At 46.9% G+C, this 20,134-nt stretch overlaps 1 protein-coding gene across 1 annotated transcript in view; it reads right to left on the reverse strand.

Annotated features, from left to right (window-relative positions):
- EHD4 (EH domain containing 4) overlaps positions 1–20,134 on the reverse strand; it is a 219,577-nt gene that overhangs the window by 115,938 nt on the left and 83,505 nt on the right. The window contains exon 4 of the mRNA XM_085627085.1: positions 12,831–13,243. Coding sequence (XP_085483211.1) covers positions 12,831–13,243 — 413 coding nt within the window. The remainder of the gene's footprint in view (positions 1–12,830; positions 13,244–20,134) is intronic.

Below are 20,134 nucleotides of genomic sequence, written 5' to 3' on the forward strand. Positions count from 1 at the left end.
GGATAATGTCATGACCATTAGCCGGACACCACAGATAAAAACGCTTCCATTTGAAAGCATATGGCTTTCTTGTCGACGGCCTCCTCGCTTCCTTTAAGATCTGCATACAGTCTTGCGAGAGGCCTAAGGGTCCATATTGGAGGAACTCAGAAGCCATGCTGTCAACCTCAGTGACGGTAGGTTAGGATGAAAAACCTGCGCTTCTGACTTGTTCAGTAGATCCGGATGGCATGGCAATCTCCTGTGTGGCACCTTGGACAGATGTAGCAGGTCCGGGTACCATCCCTGACGAGGCCACTCTGGTGCAATTAGGGTCATCTCTGTCCTAGACTTGTAAAGTTTGTTGATCACCAGCGGTATGAGAGAGACTGGTGGAAAGGCGTAGAGAAATTTCTCTGACCAGTCGATCGACAATGCATTCCCCTTGGAGCCTAGTTGAGAGTATCTGGATGAGAAGGTGTGACATTTTGCGTGTCCTGCATCCGCAAAAAGATCTATGTATGGTGGGTGCGCCCCATCTGCGAAAGATGTATTGAGCTATCTTGTCTTTTTAGCACCCAGTCGTGTGCTTCGACGAAGTTTCAACCTAGGCGTCCGCTTGTACATTGAGGGCACCTGGGAGGTGAACTGGATATAATCGACATGTCCCTTGCAAGAAGCCACTGCCAGATACCTTGAGCCTCCAGAGAAAGGGGTCTGGATCTGGTCCCTCCTTGCTTGTTCAGGTAATACATCGTTGTTGTATTATCCATTTGAACTAGCAGAGAATTTGACTTGAAAGAGGGAAAGAACGCTTTGAGCTCCAGATGCACTGCTCCGAGTTCTAGCATGTTGATGTGGTAAAGCTGTTCCTTTTCTGACCACATCCCCTGGACCTGAAGGGATCCCATGTGAGCCCCCCCCCCCAACCCTGAAGGGACGCATCTGTGACAAGAGTTTGCTTGGAAAGTTCCTGGTGTAAAGGAACTCCTTTCAGAAGATGAGATCGTTGCATCCACCATCTTATGGAGATTTGGACTGAGTGGTGTAGGGCTATAGTGTCCTCCCAACAGTTGGAAACCGGAGACCATTAGCCCTCCAGAGCCTGTTGTAAGGGTCTCATCTGTAGCCTGGCATTCGGAACAATGAATATGCATGACGCCATCAAGCCCAGCAGAGATGATACCGGTCTGGCTGTGGGGTGAGGTGTTCTCAGGAGAGTTTGACTCTTGTGGAGTATCGATAATAGTCTCTCCTCCGAAGGAAACGCTTTTGCGCTTGCTGCGTCCAGAGATGCGCCTAAGTAGTGTATCCTCTGCGTTGGATTGAGGATGAATTTCTTGAAGTTGACGCACAGGCCTAACTGGTTAAGAAGGTGAATGCAGCATCTTAGATGTTCCTACTGCAGGGTGGGAGAGGCACTTTCTGAGCAACCAATCGTCTAGGTAAGGGTAGACGAAGATCTTCTTCTTCCTCAAGAACGCCGCTACCACCGCCATGCTTTTCGAGAAGGTGCGAGGTGCCGACTTTAGCCCGAAAGGCAGGACCTTGAACTGGAAGTGGTCTGATTGTATTATGAATCTTAGAAACTTCTGATGCTTCTGAGAGATTGGGATGTGAAAATAAGTATCCTGAAGATCTATGGAACAAATCCAGTCTCCTTGATGAATGTGTGGAATGATTTGGTGTAATGCCAACATTCTGAACCTTTCTCGGAAAACAAATTTGTTTAATAGTCTGAGATCTAGTATAGGCCTGAACTCCTTGTTTGGACCTTTCTTTGAAACCAAAAAGTAACAGGAATAGATACCCTGTCGACGTTGGTGCCAGGGAACCTCTTTGATGGCATGTTTTTGTAGCAGGATGAATCGTCGGGCACAGATTCCATGAGAATAACCATGAGCAGCAAAATCTGAGGAGTCTGCTGTCACACCAATGACCTGATTTGCCACAAGACCCCCTTCATGTAGGAGTTCTTGAAAATCCTGCCAGTCTTTCTTAGATAGGTTCTCTGCAAATCGTGATAGAGAGTCCCAAAGAGAGCGGTCATAACGGCCCAAAAACGCTGATGCACTGGCCACCTTTATGTAGGCTGTAGACGTATTGCACATTCTTTTGCCATAGGAGTCCATGGCTTTGCTGTCCTTATACGGGGAAACAACAGACTATGATGACCCAGTGTGAGTCTTTCTAGCAGCTGACACGATGATGGAGTCAGGTGGTGGATCAGACCTAAGAATTAAGGGGTCCTGTTCAGGTGCCTTATATTTCTTTGCTATCCGTGAATGTGCTGCTCCCAATGAAGCCGGAGTTAGGAATGTGTGGAGAGCCGGTTCTAGCAATCCAGGTACCAGAGGGAGTAGAGGTCTAGAGGAGGACCTGTGATGCAGAGTCTCGAAGATCACAGATGACGAAGATGGAGAAGAAGGCATTTCTATGTTTAGATTTGTAGCCCCTCTGCACAAGACCTCATTAAGTCACAATATCATCTACTGGTGATACCCTAGTCGGTGGAGTAGATGAGAGTCAGTGAGCAGCCAGCTTTCGAGGGTCTGGAGTCAGAGGACCACAAAGGTGACCTGCGTCTTCGTTCTCTAAGAGAGGTGTAGAGATCTTGTAGACCGACTCCTAGGAGACCTTGATCTGTGTCTCCTCGAGACTAATGACCTCTGAGGTGTGACACGTCTCGCTTGTCTATCAGGAGAATGAGAAGGAGAAAGTGAAGGAGAATGAGCCAAGTTAATTTTCCTTATCTTCCAGTCCTTTAAATTTCCCAACCATCTCGGGGAGATACAAGTAGGACGTTCTGTAGTAGGAGAGCCTTCTGCAGTGATCTGTACGATCCGGAGTTCAGGGGAAGATGAAGCACTCCTGGACGTCAGCACCTGGATTTCCCTCAACGTCGATGGACCTCTAGACGTCGGTATTGGAGACCGATCTGACCTCAGTCTCTTGGTAGGTGGAGACCTGTAGATGAACATAGGTCTCGATGTCGACCTCCTCGACGTAGACCTGGACAGCGATCTCCTCACGGTGACCTTCTCAACGAAGGAGACCTTCTCCTTGACGCCAGGGGCGACCTTTGCACCGTTCGACGGCGAATGGCTGTGCCTTACCAGCATAGAGTTCTTCGGCGTCGACTTAGACGTTGTTGTCTGCGGTGCTCTGGACAGCGATCTTTCCTGTCGTCGATGAGATTACAACGTTGAGTGTCTGACTCCCGTCGCCGTAGGCGAGCCAGATCTGGACTGTCTACGAGGTGGTGTAGAATTCGGCCTGGATTAAGACTTCGTACCTGAAGTCATTAGCTTCAACGGCGAAGGAGGCCTCGATGTCGACTTTGATGCTGAAGGTGAGCACAAGGGTATCTTCGATGTCGATCTGTCCCTTGACGGTGAATTTGGACGTGTCTTCTTTTTCCACCCTTTTCCTTGTGCTCCGAAATTTTTTGAGAGGAGGGCTCTTTAGGGAGATGTCCTTCCAGGCCACTTGTTGACTCCTTTCCTCTCTCCATCATGGCATGCAGCATGATTTTCTCTCTTTCCCGAAGGGTTCTTTTGGAAAGCTGCTGACAGTAGTAGCACTCATCAGGTCTGTGAGAAGATGGTAGACACACGATACAGACCGAGTGCGGGTCTGACTTTGCCATCTTTTTCCCACAGGAAGGGCACTTATTAAATAAGGCTGGCATCCTGACAAGAAAAATGTTGGGAGAGTCAGAAAAATGATGAAATTAGTACTATAAGTACTAAAAAGGTCGAGGGAAGTCAAGAAAACTCACTAGAAATTACCAATTAGTGACAAAAAACCACTGACGAGCTCAATGCTCCAGGATCCTCACAGAAGGAGCCGAAAAAAAGAACTGACCCAACAGTCACCTGTGGGGCATGATGGCAGCCTGGAGGTCCTGGAGGTCTTAAAGGCACGGCGCCTGTTTTTTCTGAGTGTTCTATATGCAGCCTTCCAGGCTAATCTGCCTACTATTACCTTGCCTTTTTCCTCTAAAAATAAATTCAATGCAATGTTGGTATATTTAAGCCTAGTATGATTTAGGCTGATATATATTTGTTATTGCTCCGGGGTCCCAGCAGGTGGGCGGGACTATTCAGTGCTTATGACTTTGATGAGTATCCCTTGGAAGAGAACATTGATTTCTCCCATTATCTCTGCCTTGGGTTGATCCTCTCTTTCGGCCCCCTTGACGAGTGAAACCAGGCGTTGAAGGTGGACGGTAGGTAGCAGGTTGGTAAGCTTGCCTGTATTGTGGCTGGTAGGGCTGATATTGTTGTGCCCTCTGGAAGTTCTCTCTGTAGGTGGCAAAACCACATCCTTTTGCTCTGCTGAATGGTATTTTCCTGTACTGGAGAGAGTCTAAAGATTTTGCTGTATCTGTGTCATTTTTGATAGATAGATAGATGCGCCTTATCTAGGTTTCCCAAACAAATCGTCCCCATCAAACGCCATATCCGGGACCTTTGTCTGGAACTCCAGGCCTAAAGGTGGTGACTTTCAACCACCCTTGGCGCCTCAAGACTGCTGCACTTGCCAATTGGCGAAACCCCGTGTTGGCTATGTCCATAGCACAGTTGATTGTTTCAGAGGCTGCCCGCTCTCCTTCTATGAGGATTTTTCTGGCTTCCTGCCTCCTGCCCTCAGGAATGAGGTCTAGTAGGGAAGCCATGCCCGACCACATCTGTCCATCATAGCGGCCGATGATAGCCAACGTGTTGGCCGCCTTGATGGTAGTTGCCGCCATAGATGAGAAACGCTTCCTCATGATGTCCAGCTTATGCCCTTCTTTGCCCGGAGAGGTGGATATCAGGGTGACTGGGTTCTTTGATCTCCTTTGTGCCGCCTGGGAAATAACACAATCCGGCTTTGGATGGCCCGTCAGGCAGGAAGGTGAATCTTCTGGGGCCCTGTACTACTTCTCTATGTGAGAGAGCACTGGTGGTATTGTGGCCGGGGTCTTCATTATCTTCACTCCCTCTTGCCAGATGTAGTCTATTATCGGAATTATTCACATTGATTTCCTAGTCTGTATGTTTAACAGCCATGGGGAGATGGAATCTATTAGAAGCCCTCTCCATCAAGTTGTGGAAACCCCCTATGTCTTCTGGAGGGGAATCCGCTGGTTGGTGTGATGGAGGAGAGGGAGTGGGAATGATGTAGTCCTCCCAAGGATCTGCAGACGTAGATTTCGGAATTTCACCTACTTCTCTCTCCTCGTTCGAGGAGTAAGTGTCGACCGGATCAGGCTCCTGTATAGGAGGGCGTGGTACTGTAGGTGTCACTGGCGAAACCAATGTTTCAAGGGACTGCGGTTGAACCAGAGTGGTCTCCTTGTGAACATTTTGAAATGGAAATCTTTGTTTGTAGTCTGCCAGCATAGCCTGAAGGTCCTGAATCAAGGTTGGTGTAAGATGATCCATCTTCCTAGGGTGAGATTTATGGGTATATTCATTGTGTTGATAATGACGTGGCAGTGCTAGATAAGGTTGATAGTAATGTTCATCTTCAAAGCCCTCGTCATCTTCCTGGCACTTAACATGCAAGTAATGGACTATGCACCACTCCATCATCATCTTCTTCAGACTCCTGTAGGTCCAAAAGGTGCGAAGGAGGCAAAGGGGAGATCTTACTGTATGCTGACATTTCTGGATGAAAGGAAAATGCAACTTACTCAGTATGCATCTATTCTTGGCATGTAGAGCTGTAGAATCTAATGCTTTGTATAAGATCGCCATCTAGTGTTGGGTCCGGATGTTTGTACTTGTTTTTCTGGAAGACGTTTCCCCTAGTTACGAGGAAGGCGACTCCTCCCTTAGGTGATAGTGCGCATGGTCATAGACTCCATCTTCAGATTATTTTCCGCAGAGGGTGAGAGAACGGAGTAGTAGTAGTAAAAAATAGAGCTGTCCATGCGCAAGTATGTTTAGTAAAAGAACAGAGAACTACAGCAGTCAGAGGTATCCGGGGAGGTGGGTGGGTGCATGAGATTCTACAGCTCTACATACCAAGAACAGACGCATACTGGGTAAGTAACATTTTCCGTTCGAGGCATGTGAGCTGTAGATCACATGCTTTGCATAGACTAACAGCAGTCTACCCGAAGCGGTGGCTATCCTGTAACTGTTGGGGTTGTCTGAAATATTGTTTTAAGTACTGCTTGACCAATGTTAGCTTGTTGTCTTGCTAACACATCTACACAATAGTTTTTGGTGAATGTGTGTGGTGTAGACCTTGTTGTAGCTTTGCAGATATCAGCAATGGGGATATTCCCTAAGAAAGCCATAGTAGCCCCTAACTTGCGAGTGGAATGAGCTCTAGGGGGTACTGTAAGATTCCTTTTGGCTTTTTGATAACAAATCTGAATCCACTTGACAATCCACCTAGCAATTCCTGATTTGGAGATATGATTGCCTTTGTGAGGTGGTGCAAAAGCCACAAAGAGTTGTTTGGTTTTACAAAATGACTTTGATCTTTCAGTGTAATACAAAAGAGCTCTTCTGACATCTAAGGTATGTAAAGGCTGTTCTGCAACAGTCAGGTTGAGGGAAGAATACAGGTAATTCAATCGACTGATTGATGTGAAATGCAGATACAACCTTAGGTAGAAATGTATGATTGGTACGAAGAACCACTTTATCTTTATGTAACTGGAATAAGGGTTCTTCTATGGTTAATGCCTGTAGTTCACCCACTCTCCTCAATGAAGTGATTGCAATGAGGAAAGCTGTTTTCCAAGTAAGTAACTGTAGTTCACATTAGTGCATAGGTTCAAATGGGGGACCCATTAGCATTGTGAAGACTATATTAAGATTCCATACTGGGGCAACTAGAAGTCTTGCTGGTATCACCCTTTTTAGCCCTTCCATAAATGCTTTGATGGCAGGCACGCGAAATAACGATAAATGTTGCCTATTTTGAATGTAAGTTGCTATGGCAGCAAGATGCAGTCTGATGGATGTATAGGCCAATGCTGACTGCTGCAAATGCAATAGGTAGCACATTATCTTCTGTATGGAAGCATCAAGAGGGTTGATGCGATTGTTATTGCAAAAGATAAAGCGCTTCCATTTGGCTTCATAGCAGGCCCTTGTGGTAGGCTTTCTGGCCTCCCTAATAATGTTCATACAGTCTGGTGGAAGGTTGAGCTAACCAAACTCTATGACTTCAGGAGCCAGATGGCAAGGTCCAGCTGTTTGGGATCTGGGTGTTTGATTTCTCCATGGTTTAGTGCGAGGAGACTGGGAGTTAAATGTAATTTTTGGTGTGGTACCAGAGAGTTTCAACAGGGTTGTGAACCAGGGTTGACATGCCCATGTTGGAGCTACTAGTATTAGCGTGAGTGATGTTTGCCCGAGGTTCCGAACCGCTGATGGAATGAGTGGGAGAGGCGGAAAAGCGTAGGCAAATATCCCTGACCAGTTCATCCATACAGCATTGCCTTTGGACAATGGGTTTGGATACCTGGGGGCGAAGTTTTGACATTTTCCATTTTCGGGTGTTGCAAACAAGTCTATGTGAGGGACTCCCCAAGCTTGGAAGTATGGGTGGAGAACTTGGGGGTGAAGTTCCCACTCGTGTACTTAATACCTCTGCCTGCTGAGGAGGTCCGCAATCTGATTGTGAACTCCTGGAAGGTGTTCCGCTAGGAGATAAATGTTGTGGTGAATAGCCCACTTCCAGATGTCCTGGGCTAAGTGGGACAGTTGGAGAGTGTGTTCCCCCTCCCCCCCAGGTTTTGTATGTAATACATGGGTGTCATGTTGTCGGTTCGGACTAACACAGCTTTGCCAGATAAGTGATCTTGAAAGTCTTTGAGAGCAAGAAAGACTGCCATGAGCTTTAAATGATTGATGTGGAGCATCTTTTGTTGGTGACGCCACAACCCTTGCACTGTGTCTTGTTGAAGATGAGCTCCCCAGCCAGTAAGGGATGCGTCCGCTGTTAACACTGTCTGTGGAATGGGGTCAATGAACGGCCCCTGTTGTGTGTTCCACCACTGCAGAGAGCGAGGAGTACGGCCTCTTACCAACCTTAGATCGGTTAATAGACCTTGAGACTGGTTCCACTGACTGGCTGAACACTCTTGAAGTGGACGCATGTGTAACCTGGCATGGGGAACTATCATGATGCAAGATGCCATCATTCCCAGCAGTTGCATAAACAGTTGCATAAACACTTGAGCCGGAAGTGACTGAGTGGGTTGAAATTTGAGAACGAGCGCCTGAATGTTTCGAATTCTGGCTGCATTGGGATACGCTAGAGCCTTCTGAGTATGGCTCTACCTACCATAGTGGCTCCTAGGTAATCCTGCAATTTGTTTGGCTGAAGATGTGATTTTAACACATTGACTGAGAACCCTAGCTGCTGAAGCAGCTGAATGGTTACTGAAGTGTGCTTGCGACATTGCTGGTATGTGCTGGCTTTGATGAGCCAGTTGTCCGGATAGCGGAAGACATGTATGCTTTGTCTTCTGAGATGCACAGCTACGACCGCCAGACATTTTGTGAAGACTCTAGGGGCCGTGGGGACTCCGAATGGGAGCACTTTGAATTGGTAGTATTGACCTGCTACCACAAACCTGAGAAATTTGTGGTGAGCCGGATGGATTGGGATATGAAAGTAGGTGTCCTTTCAATCTAGAGTAGAAAGGAAATCGCACTGTTGCAAAAGAGGCAGTATTTGTTGCAATGTTACCATGTGGAAGTGATTAACTGTATGTAAAGGTTGAGTTCTCTGCGATCCAATATGGGTCTGAGAGAGCCGTCCTTTTTTGGAATGAGAAAATAAAAGGAGTACACACCCGACCCTTGATGTTGAGGTGGTACGGGCTCTCTGGCTTGTGTTAGTGGCAGAGATTGTAATTCCTGTTTTAGAAGGTTTAGGTGATCCGGTGGAAGCCTGTGGGACTTTGGAGGAATGTTTAGGGGAGTGTTGATGAACTCCAGGCAGTAGCCAGAATGGATAATTTAAAGGACCCATTCATTTGTTGTTATGGACTGCCACTTTGGTAGAAATTGTGACAGTCTTCCCCCTACAGGGGTTAAGTGGTAGGGGGGAACTATAAGTCACTGTTTTGTATTGGGTGGCGAGGTAAGTGTAATGGAACCTCTACCTCTGCCCTTGCCGTTGTTTCCTCTGTAATTGCCTCAATAAAAACCCTTGGAAATGAGCGGTTAATTATTGCCCTTGTAGGAGGACACAGTGTCTGCGGAAGTGGTTTTAGTTCCTGTTCGAAAAAAGGAGCGACAAAAGAAACCACGCCCTTGTGGAGACTGAAGTGCTCCCATGGATTTAGCCACTTCAGTATCCTTCATTTTATCCAATGAAGTGTCTACTACAGGCCCAAAAAGGTGTTCCTTGTCAAAGGGTGTATTTAGTATGGAAGTCTGAACCTCCAGTTTAAAACCCGATAAGCGCAGCCAGGCATGTCTTTTTAAAAGAACACTAGTGTTTACCGCTCTGGCAGATCTATCAGCAGCGTCTAGGGAGCATCTGATTTGGTTGTTCGAGATTAACTGGACTTCACAAACCAGGTCTTGTGCCTTTGATTTGTTTCTTGAGGGTGATACTGGATGAGTTGCTCCATTTCATCCCAGTGTGCGCGGTCATAGCGTGCTAACAACGCCTGTGTATTGGAAATGCGCAAGAAATTAGCAGCCTGGGCGGCTATCCTTTTCCCTGAAGCATCCAGGAGTTTAGATTCTTTATCTGGTGGTGGTTTGTATCTAGTAGCCTGGGAGTTTGCTCTTTTTCGCGCATTAGAAACTACTAGTGAATCTAATGGTAGTTGACCTTTTATGTAGACTATGTAGACTAGATCTGATGGGGCAGGCTTATATATTTTTTTAATCTACCCGTGGGGTAAGGATACGTGCCCTAACAGGATCCTTAAAAATGTTGTCTACGTGTCTGGTCGTGCCTTTCAACATGGGCAACATGTGTGTAGACCTTTGTGTGTTTTGTAGAGTCTCAAACAGAAAGTCCTCTTAAAGGGATTCTCTGTGTAGTGGGACTCCATGGTAAGTAGCAGGCCTACTTAACAACTCAACCAATCCTACACTATCATCTGGTGGAGAGGGTTTGGTAGGATATATGTCAGGGTTGTTATCAGTGGAAGAATCAGTGTTCTAGTCATCCCACACTTCCCCAGGCTGATCGTCATCATTATTATCCCCATCCCCATCACCCTGATTGTCAGGTGTGTGTGTGGTGGTGAGTGCTCAGGTGAAGTTGGCACAGGTTTAGTCTGTGGTAAAGAAGGCGAAGGAAGAGGAGGAGGGGAAGGATTTGTCCCGACATTTCTATTCTTCAGTGGTATATGGTATTCCTGTTCTGTAGTAGCACCTCTTTTTTAAAGTCACTTTAGTGGTGATATGACCAATCTTTGGGTGTATCACCAGGATTTTTTGTTTTGGATCCGGTTTGTCAATGGTATCACCCAAAACATGCTTTTTTGGTGACTTTGGGTTCTCCGTGTGTTTTGGCTAGGAATGCTTCGGTGCAGATGGTTTCTTGGCTGGGGTTTTCGGATCCGAAGTTTGTTTCGGTGCCAAGGGAGAATATTCAGTGCCGCACTTTTTCTTCGGCTCCGAAGTCTTTTGCTCAGTGCCTGACTTGGCAAGGGACTTTTTGGAGCCAGAGGCTTTTTAGTATGCTTCGGTGCCAAGCCCGAACGGCGGGGCGTCGGAAGCTTGTTCTTAGCGCCCACTGGTGCAGAGCCATTTTCTTCACTGGAAGTGGAAGGTGCGGCGAGGTAGGGGCTGTACTCACGGAACGTTTACCCAGAGGGATGCCTTCATCCTCACCAGAGCTATCTTCAGAGACGAAGATGTATTCTTGTTCTTCATCGGCTCCGATGGGCTCATCGCCTTCTTCCTCGTCCAACTGAGGTTCGAAGAGGTCCGGAATGGAACCTGCTTGTTGTGTTTGCATGTCACGTCCTCGGGCCCGACTATCACAAAGAGTCTTCTTGGAGTGGAAAGCTCGGCACGCCTCTCTGTGGTTGGGTGACAAACAGATTACACACCTCGTGTGAGTCAGTGTGCGGGTATTTCGTCTGGCACAGAGGACAGAACTTGAAAGGAGTTTGTTCTATCGACTGAGAGTCAAACCAAAGGCTAGGCCCAAACGGCCTACCACGAGCTCTCTGATCTAAATTTTCTTCAGGAATCACGATCCGTGAAGAAAGGGGACCGCGAACGGAAATAATACCATTGAGTGTGAATGTGATGTGCGCCGAGAAGGACCGAAGGCTCGAAGTTGAACCGGAGCGCAGCGAGTTACATCCAAACCCAATCGCGGAAAAAAATCTGAAGATGGAGTCGATGACCATGCGCACTATCACCTAAGGGAGGAGTCACCTAACTCATGACAAGGAAAAACTTCTTCCAGAAAAACAAGTGCAAACATTCGGACCCAACACTAGATGGCAATCTTATGCAAAGCATGTGATCTACAGCCAACATGCCTCGAACATATTTTTTTGTCACTTTAGTTATCGTCGATAGTGGTGTCGACAGAATCCTGGCCACTGACAATGGAATGTCGGTCGCAGACGGTGTTGCTGCAATCCATGCTGCCGTCGACGGTGTCGTTGTTGGCAATGTCGCTGTCAGCAGAGCTGACGTCAGTGGTGTCAACGATAGTAGGGATGCCGATGGTATAGTCGTTGCCGGTATCTTTATCAACTTTGCCAATTAAACCTTTGTTGACTGCACAGATGGGGTGGTCATGGATGATGAAAGCGTCAAAGATGCTCTTGTTGACCGTATGAGCCCGGAGATGGCCGATGTCGTCGTACCTGCCGTCGACGGGACTGATGATGTAATAGTGTAACTTGTCGCCATCGATGATCTAGTGACTGTCATCGACGGAGGCGTCTTTGACGGGGATTTTTCAGATCTGAATTTCCCTGGATCTGATGTGGAGGCTCTATGGTGCTTCTGGTCTTTCCTCACTGGAGTAAAGGAGACTGAAGAGGAAGGCTCAGAAGAGACTTTAGAATATCTCTCCTGTTTTGAGTTCTTGCTCTCTGGAGAGGGTTTAAGGTGTTTCCTGCCCCCTCCGGAGATCTTGGTCTCTTGTGAGGCTTCGACGAAACATCACTGCCTCTTCAGACAACTTCCGGTGCTTAAGGGACTGTAGGCATAAAAGCAGCCTCCCCTCTCTATCTCTTAAGAGTTTTTGAAGAGAAAGTGTGAAAAATGTTGCACTGCTTTACCTTATGGGCTGGGTCGAGGCAAAAAATGCAGTCCTTGTGACGATCATCACCAAGGACCCTTTTCCTGCCACAGGTCTTACAGGCATGGAAGAGTTCCTTTCTTATCAGACATGACGAAAAACGTTTTAGGAAAAACTCCTAGCAGGTAGAAGAAAACTAAGAAGAACTCAGGGAGACTACCTTCACACACGACCCGGTGTAAAAATGTAAGGGAAACTGCCTCTGCTGGAAAGGTCCTAGACAGTGCTAGCAGCTGATTGGCTGCATTCAACATTTGTCCTTTGTTTAAAAAAAGGACATAGAAAGGCTATATATAACATGGCTCAGGGTCATTATAGCCTATGGCATTATTTTAATACTCAATTATGTAACAGTGGGACTCCCATCTCGATGACGGGGAATGATTCAGGCAAGTGAATCTATGAAAGATACCCCAATACTGGATAACACGCACTCCTTGGGTTGGCAACCCCCGTCGGTTTAGCTACTGCGTAGGCTGTCTTGTTAACAACTAGGGCGATTACATCTTGATTAAAAATTATATTTACACAACTGAATTACATTTACACAACTGCACTGGGCAGTTCCCATACATTTTATGTAACAAACAAGTCTTTACCTTTGCAAGCCTTGCTCTCTTTATTAAGTCATTCAGTTTCCGTAAGGCAGCATTTCTTGGCAGCCCTTGGATATCGCGGAAAAGGTCCTGTGCTTCCATTTCAAAAAGCTTCCGATTCTCAGTGATCTGGAGGGGTTTAGACCAGAACGAACCAATGTAGACCCGCACCACCTCCGGTGTATTGATCACCTTACCAAGGGACCACATGAGAGCACCATATACTCTCATCAGTTGCTGAGTGTCCACCTGGTCAGCCTTATTCAGCACAACTCTGATTTTGTCATCTTGACCACGGAATGCTCTGATGGCTTCTGAAAACTCATCAGAAATATCCAATTTATGTGCATCAAAGAGAAGGATGATCCGATCGACCCTCTCAGCAAACCACTGCAACACTTGACAGAAATCATAGCCTAGTAAGAAGAAAAACACAAAGAAATACATGGAAGAAAAATCTTTGATTAATTTTTGAACATTTTTACACAAATACAAAGCAAACACAATTCTATGATAGCAGTCATCAGCTCCATTTAGAGTTACACAATATAACAACTTCATCAAAGCTTTTAGAGAATTTGCCAATGCACGATTGGGATACAAAGTATTACCATTAAGAGTCGGTCGATATTAGACCACACAATATTCTTCATGCTAGTTCTAGCTTAGGTGATTACTGCAAGACCTATAGGCCTTCTCAAACTTACGAGGAGCACCCTACTTTTTCTATGGCACCCATTCTACCCGTTTGCACCAGTCACAATTTCTAGACCACATTTCTAATGTCAGGGAGAATTATCTGCCCCACTTCTGAACTATCTCTTGCCAGGACATCCTAAGTTTGACATCTATGAGCAACTTTCAGTATCTTGTGATTTCCCCATCAACCCAGATGCACAACTTTGCCAGCATCTTCACGCTGGTTCAGCCTATCACACACTTTTTCTCAGAATATCTGTATCCTGGGTTACAGCCATGATGTATGATAGAAGGTACCCCCGCCTGAGCACAGCCCGATTGTAAGGAAATGGGGAGTATTATATGGTTTGGTTGCGCAACCTCACAGTGTAATACACCCACCAACCCCTTTAGGACTCTTCGGTTTCGCCAGTCAAACCCTCAGCTCAACCCTTGGTAGCTGTGGCACTGAGCAGCAAGGATTACCCAGAGGAACAAGTGTTAAGCATTTAAACAGCACCAAAACAACCGAGGAGGAAATCAACATAATACTCAAGAAATCAGGCACCAATTTATAAAAAGAGACTGTATTTTATAGGAATTTAGACACTAGAACAAAAAACATGCACCACACTAAATCAAAGCAATTTTACTAAACCGTGAACAAGCCTAGGCAAAGTCAATGAATTGGACACTTTTTCAAGGAACACGTAGGGGAGTGTCAATGCAGTCGGTTAGAAGTACATGGGGCGATAAACTCTGGCAGGGAGATAGTCAGGGGGACCAGCAAAGTATTCAAGAACAGTTACTTTCACAGAAGAAGCAGTCCTCCAGCATCTCTAGATACTTTATTCGCACTGCAATGGATTGCTATGGAGTGGTCCTGATGCAAGGGATGAAGAATGCTGAAGATGCTCTAAGGATGTGGATGCAACAAGGTCGACAAAAGTCTTCCTGCAGAGATTTGTCGGTCCACAAAGTTGGTGAAGGGGGACCTAGTTGCAGGGTCAACGCCCCACAAAGTACTCTCTGGTCTGGCCAAAGTCCAGTCACCACTGGACTATCAGTAGCCTGTTGTCACAGACACAGGCCAATCATTTCCTGGTCCATAACTCGTCTTCTGAGGGTCCTGGCAACTCTCCGACAGCACTCCCAGGCTCAGCAGACCCGGGTGCAACTCTGTGTGTCGGGTCTTGGTTCTCTGTGCTGCACGACGGAGGTAGTAGCGGTTTGAAGAATTTGGGTTACAGGCTTCTTTTGCATTGTGTCCCTGTGCTGCAAACAGGAGGAGTGTCATCTGGCCTTTGGAGCTCTCTTGGCTTGACTGAGCTCTGGAGAGAGTTTCTTTTTGAGCAAGACATGGCAGGCATAGTCCCCCTCTTCACTAGCCACCAGGTGCAGCAAGTGCAGTCTTTGTCAGTGCAGCCTCTTTGCTGGAGGGAGGTACTCCTTTGGTCCATCTTCCAAGTTGGTCGAAATCTGAGGTCTGGGCATCAGGGGTGCCCTCTTTATGCTTGTAAAGTAACCTCACGGCAGGATGCGGTTGGTAGCCAATGGGCTACCCGGTTCCCTCCTACCTAGTGACCACTTCCTGCAGAATGTGGCATTTGTCTATCCCAGGATGCATCATTCTGCTCAATCCCAAGTTGGCAAGACCTCTCTCTCCGTTTTTAGACCTTCCTACCCCACCCCTGGGGTATGGCTACCTCAGGGTTACACGCCCCGGGAAAGCCGGTTTGTCAACCAGTTTCCCCTCTTCTGCTGCTCGTACCAGACCTAAAAAATGGGGCAGCCCTCCTGCCTGGTGTTACACATCTGTCCTTCAAAGGCAGCTTCACCTTTGAAGCCTGCCTTTTGGGGCTAACACCCAAGTTGCTTCCTGCAGGAGGGAGGTGACACACCCCTAGCCTGCAATCCCTCACTGTTCTCCTTTCAGAGAGTTGTTGGTATGTCTCTCAAGGGGGGCAAAAAGCTATTGCATGGAACATGCTCCAAGTGTGTGCGGTAAGACACAGGAGTTTTCAAGGCAACAAAGTGGCAATTTTGCTAAAGCTGCACACTGCAACAAGTTAATTAATTTGAGCTACATGTTGGGCTTAACGCAACGAGTTGTTTGATACCTTCTAGTGCCCACTTTAGATGCACCATTCAACAGTTACCACAGCTGAGCGGTCAGTATGTAACCCAGTGCTAATCATTTGGTCGACCAAGCCTTTACACAGTAAAGACAGTAATTTTGCGCATTTTACGATCTTACTATTTGTATAGCGTGAATGTAGCCAACCGGCAGCAAAGGGCTTTATATGGTTAAACACCGGCATAAAGTCAACAAGTAGGAAGAGAAAAAGCTGGCTTGTGATGGTCAACGCATTGTGTTGTAGTGTTCAATAAAAAGGTAAGTCTTCAACTCTTTATTAACACATTGAGGCGATCCTGATAGATAGGGGGATGACTACCAGATCATGGGTACATGGATGGAAAAGGCATGTGGTCTAGTTTTTTCCCCCTTTTTTACACTTTAGTCAGCAGTCTGATGGTGTACTGGCTGCAGGTGTGTCGAGATCCACCAAATATGGTCAGCTTGTCTGCAACATAAGCAGGGGGTGCAGGTTGTGACAGGTTTGTAAATGATGCAGCTGGTTTTGAAGATGGTGCGGGCCAGCAATAAGAGTGTTCTTCATATTTCTTCAGGACCTGAATAAGACGCGCTGCAGCATGTAGAATTCCCCTAAGTGGTGCCAATGTGAAATCTGGAAAGTCATGATTTGGGCATTACCATCAACTCAATGGGAGAGTAAGAGGGCTTAAAAAGCAGTTCTGAAGTAGTGTTCTGGAAGAGCATCATACCATGTTATGTTAGGTCTATCTGTACAGTGCACTAATTCCCCATGACTGTATCTAGATGCTTGAATAGGTGCGTAGGTGAGTGTACCCTCAGAGTAATTCGAATCGCCACGTTTTAGCTTCTTACAAAACTCAAGAAGTGAGGAGGAGGCTCTATGTGTCTTGGGAGGCCAAACTACCTTCTGTTCAGCTCTTGTGAATGTGGGGGATGTGTATGAGTGAGAGTGAGGCTGTGCCTAGGTGTCTGTTAAGCTGGTGAAAGTGTATGCGGTTGTTGAGGTATGTTGGACCAGTGCTGTATAAAGATTTGTAAGTATGCGTGATGTGTTTGAAATGGCTGTCTTTGTGAATGGGGAGCCAGTGGAGCTCTCTAAGGTGAGGTTAGATGTGGGTTCGGCATGGGAGGTTGAGTACGAGTCTTGTGACAGCATTATGGATGGTCTGGAGTCTGTCTAGGAGCTGCTTGAAGATTGCGGGGTAGAGCGAGATGCCGTATTTGAGCCCGCTAGTGAGGAGTGCTTGTGTGCTTGTGTGATGGTACGTCTGGTGTTCTGTGGCAGCCACTTGAAGATTTTTTTGTAGCATATGTAGGATGTGTAAGCAGGCGGCTCTAACCGTTGACTTGTGCTGTAGGGTTGTGCTCGTCATCCAGGGTGACCCTCATTTTTCTGGTGTGGCTGGTGGGTGTTGGTCCTATCTCTGTCGGACACTAGATGGTGTCCCATAGGAAGGTCTTGCTTTCAAAGAGCAATACTTCAGTTTTGTAGGAGTTGAACTTCAAGCAGTTGGTCATTCTGCCACCATGGTCATGCAGTTGGTGAAGTTGGTCCTGGTGGTGGTATTCTTGTCCGTTAGGGAGAGGATGCGTTGTGTGTCATTGGAGATCATGTTGATGCCAGAGGATCAGGTGATGTTGGCAACTGGTGTCATGTAGATGTTGAACAGGATGGGGCTGAGGGTCGATCCATGGGTGACTCCAAAGCTCAGGTTCTTCGTGTCCGATGTGAATGGTGGCAGTCTGACTCTTGAGTTCTTCCTGTGAGGAAATGACAGATCCATTTGAGTGCGGGTCCTTGGATGCCTATCTTGCGGAGTCTCCCGAGTGTGTTGTAGGATACTGTGTTGAATGCCATGGAGAGGTCAAGAAGGATGAGGGCTACAGTTTCTCCTCAGTTCAGAATGGTTAGAATGTCATCAGTGGCTGTGATGAGTGCTATTTCAATGCTATGGTTCTTTCTGAATCCTGAGTAAGTGTTGCAGAGTCGGTGGTGTAGTACGAGGTAGGTTGTGAGGTGCTTATTGGTGGCCTTCTCTTTACCTGGGTAGTGGAGCTAGGAGAACGGTTGGAAGTGACTCAGTTTGTTTGGATCTACCAATGGCTTCTTGAGGATGGCGTTGGCCACTGCATGCTTTCAGTCTTTCAAGAATCTGGAGGAATTGATGGAGGTTTTGATGATGCAAATGAGGGCAGTGCTGACTGGTGATGCCCCAGGTTGCAGACGTGGAGGGGGAATGGATTCGATGGGGCCCCTAAGCGGACGGTCCGTCTCTGGTGAGGGTTGTCCATTCGGTCAGGTGGACGTCTTGTTTAGGATGAGTAGGTTGGAGATGGGGTTCGGTTGATGTGCGAAGTTGCTGTAGATGTTTGTAATATTTCTGTGGAAGAAGTTTTTCAGGTCGTCACAGAGGTCTTGGGAGGGGGTGATGATGTTGATGGAGACCGAGGGTGTGGTTAAGTCTTTGACTATTAAGAAGATGTCCTTTCAGCTGTTGGCGTTTCTTTCGATACGTTCAGCTAGCACTCTTTTTTTAGTGCCTCTCAGCTGTTGGTGTTAACATCTGGGTGCAGCCTTGTAGGAGGTTCTATCGGTGGTTTTGTGGCTGGCTCTACTTTTCTCTCTCGCTGTTTGCAGTGTAATTTGGCATCTCAAAAGGTCCTCTGTGAATCAGCTTGCCTGCATGTTGGGTTTGATGGGTGCGCGAGAGTCTACACAGTTCTTGATACCGTAGTTGAACTTGGTGATGTCCTCAATGAGGTTGTCATTGGGCTTGGGTTGATCAGTGCGGAGTTTGTTGATTCAGTCTGCTTCTGAGAGTTTGACTCAGCTGTGGCTTGGAAGCCTGATGCTTGTGGGTGCATTGACTTGCTGTGTGTTGATTTGGAAGTGGATGATGGCGTGATCTGTCCATGTGAACGGCAAAGGTGCACTGTATATCATGCTTTTGCTGGTGGTGAAGATGGGGGTTCATTGTGTGTCCTGAGACAAACTGGTTAAGTGCAATGTTGTTCAGGCTTTTGAGGAGTGCTATAGAGCAAGGGATGGTTCTGTCTTCCAGATGGAAGTATAGGTCGCCGAGGAGTATGTAGGCTCTGGAGCTGATGGTGAGAGGGGTGATGAAATAGATGATGAGGCTGGTGAAGGTGGCTCGTGAGCTGTGCGGTCAGTATGCGAGCGTTCAATTCAGGGTGATATGCCGCTTGAAGTCCAGATGTCCATGAATGGAGTGGCACACTCTGTGGGTTTTGAGCACTTGATACAGTCCTTGTAGACAATTTCAAGTCCTCCTCCAGGCTTGTGGGGTGTTCCTTTTCTGCAATCTTGTGGCTCACTGGGACTGCCGCAGCAATGTCGGCTGCCGATGTGCAATTGAGGCAGGTTTCAGTGAAGATGAGGAGGTCTGATGAGTCGCTGCTCAGCAGGTCCCAGATTTCAGTCCCATGACTGGGCATGCTTTCATGAGCTTAGTAATCTATACTATTGGAAAGCAACTGCTCCAGGGGAATCACCTTTTGAAAGTAAAGAATGATTGCACTAAAGAACATTGCATTTCACAGTTCAATGGTGGTTTGCACACAAAACTGTTGAAGGAATCTTTGTGACCAATTATGAATGGGTTCGCCATTGTGATGTCTTTTCAACACTTCTGCTGGGTGATGGACCAGTTACTGTATTTATCATTTAAAAAAACCAACAACGAAGAATGCCAAAATCAAGAAGGAAGAGTTACTCAGTTGTCATCTTAGTTCCTTACTATGAGACTCTTTACACCACCATCACTGGCAAACACAACAAGATGTTAATCCAAATAAAGTCTGGATGCTTTATAGTTCCATCAAAATAAATGAAAAGTTTAGTATTTTATAGCTTATTCCTACACTAAACGCTGCAGTGTGGTTTAGTATCATTTATATTGTTGTAGTTTACTGCAGATGGCCTGTCAAAGACTTATGCGGGTGTCATTTGAACCAAAAAAATCCAATCAAACAAAGAAATTCACTAGTTATAGTTAGATAAGCTAACTATAACTGACGCCCCCGCCATGCACTGACGACGGGGGGTTGGCCAAAGGGCAATATGTTTCTTTAAAGGGGAGGGGGACCCCATCCCCAAGGACAATTATTTTTGGGGAATGGCGAGGGGACCCCTGTGCCCCCCACTCACCCCTGAACCTCGGTAGACCGTGGGGACCCCATCCCCCTGGACCCTGTGTATTTTCATGGGGAGAAGGGCCACGTGGCCCCCTTCCGAGAACCTGATTAGGCCCTGGAGACCCCATCCCCAGGGCAGCTTTTATTTATTTATTTTAAAGGGGAGGGGGCGGCATGGACCCCGCTTTGAGCCTATTTTGGCCGGTTTACCCCACCCCCAGGGCTTAATGTGATAATTAAGGGGTGCACTAGGCCCCCCTCCATGAACTTTACAAAGGTCCTGGGGGCCCCAACCCTGGGCCACGTTTTTTTTAAGGCAACGGAGGGGACGACTGCTCCACCCCGCTCCCCCTCC

The sequence above is a fragment of the Triturus cristatus genome, chromosome 9 (assembly GCF_964204655.1).
Source record: "Triturus cristatus chromosome 9, aTriCri1.1, whole genome shotgun sequence".
Lineage (NCBI taxonomy): Eukaryota > Metazoa > Chordata > Amphibia > Caudata > Salamandridae > Triturus > Triturus cristatus.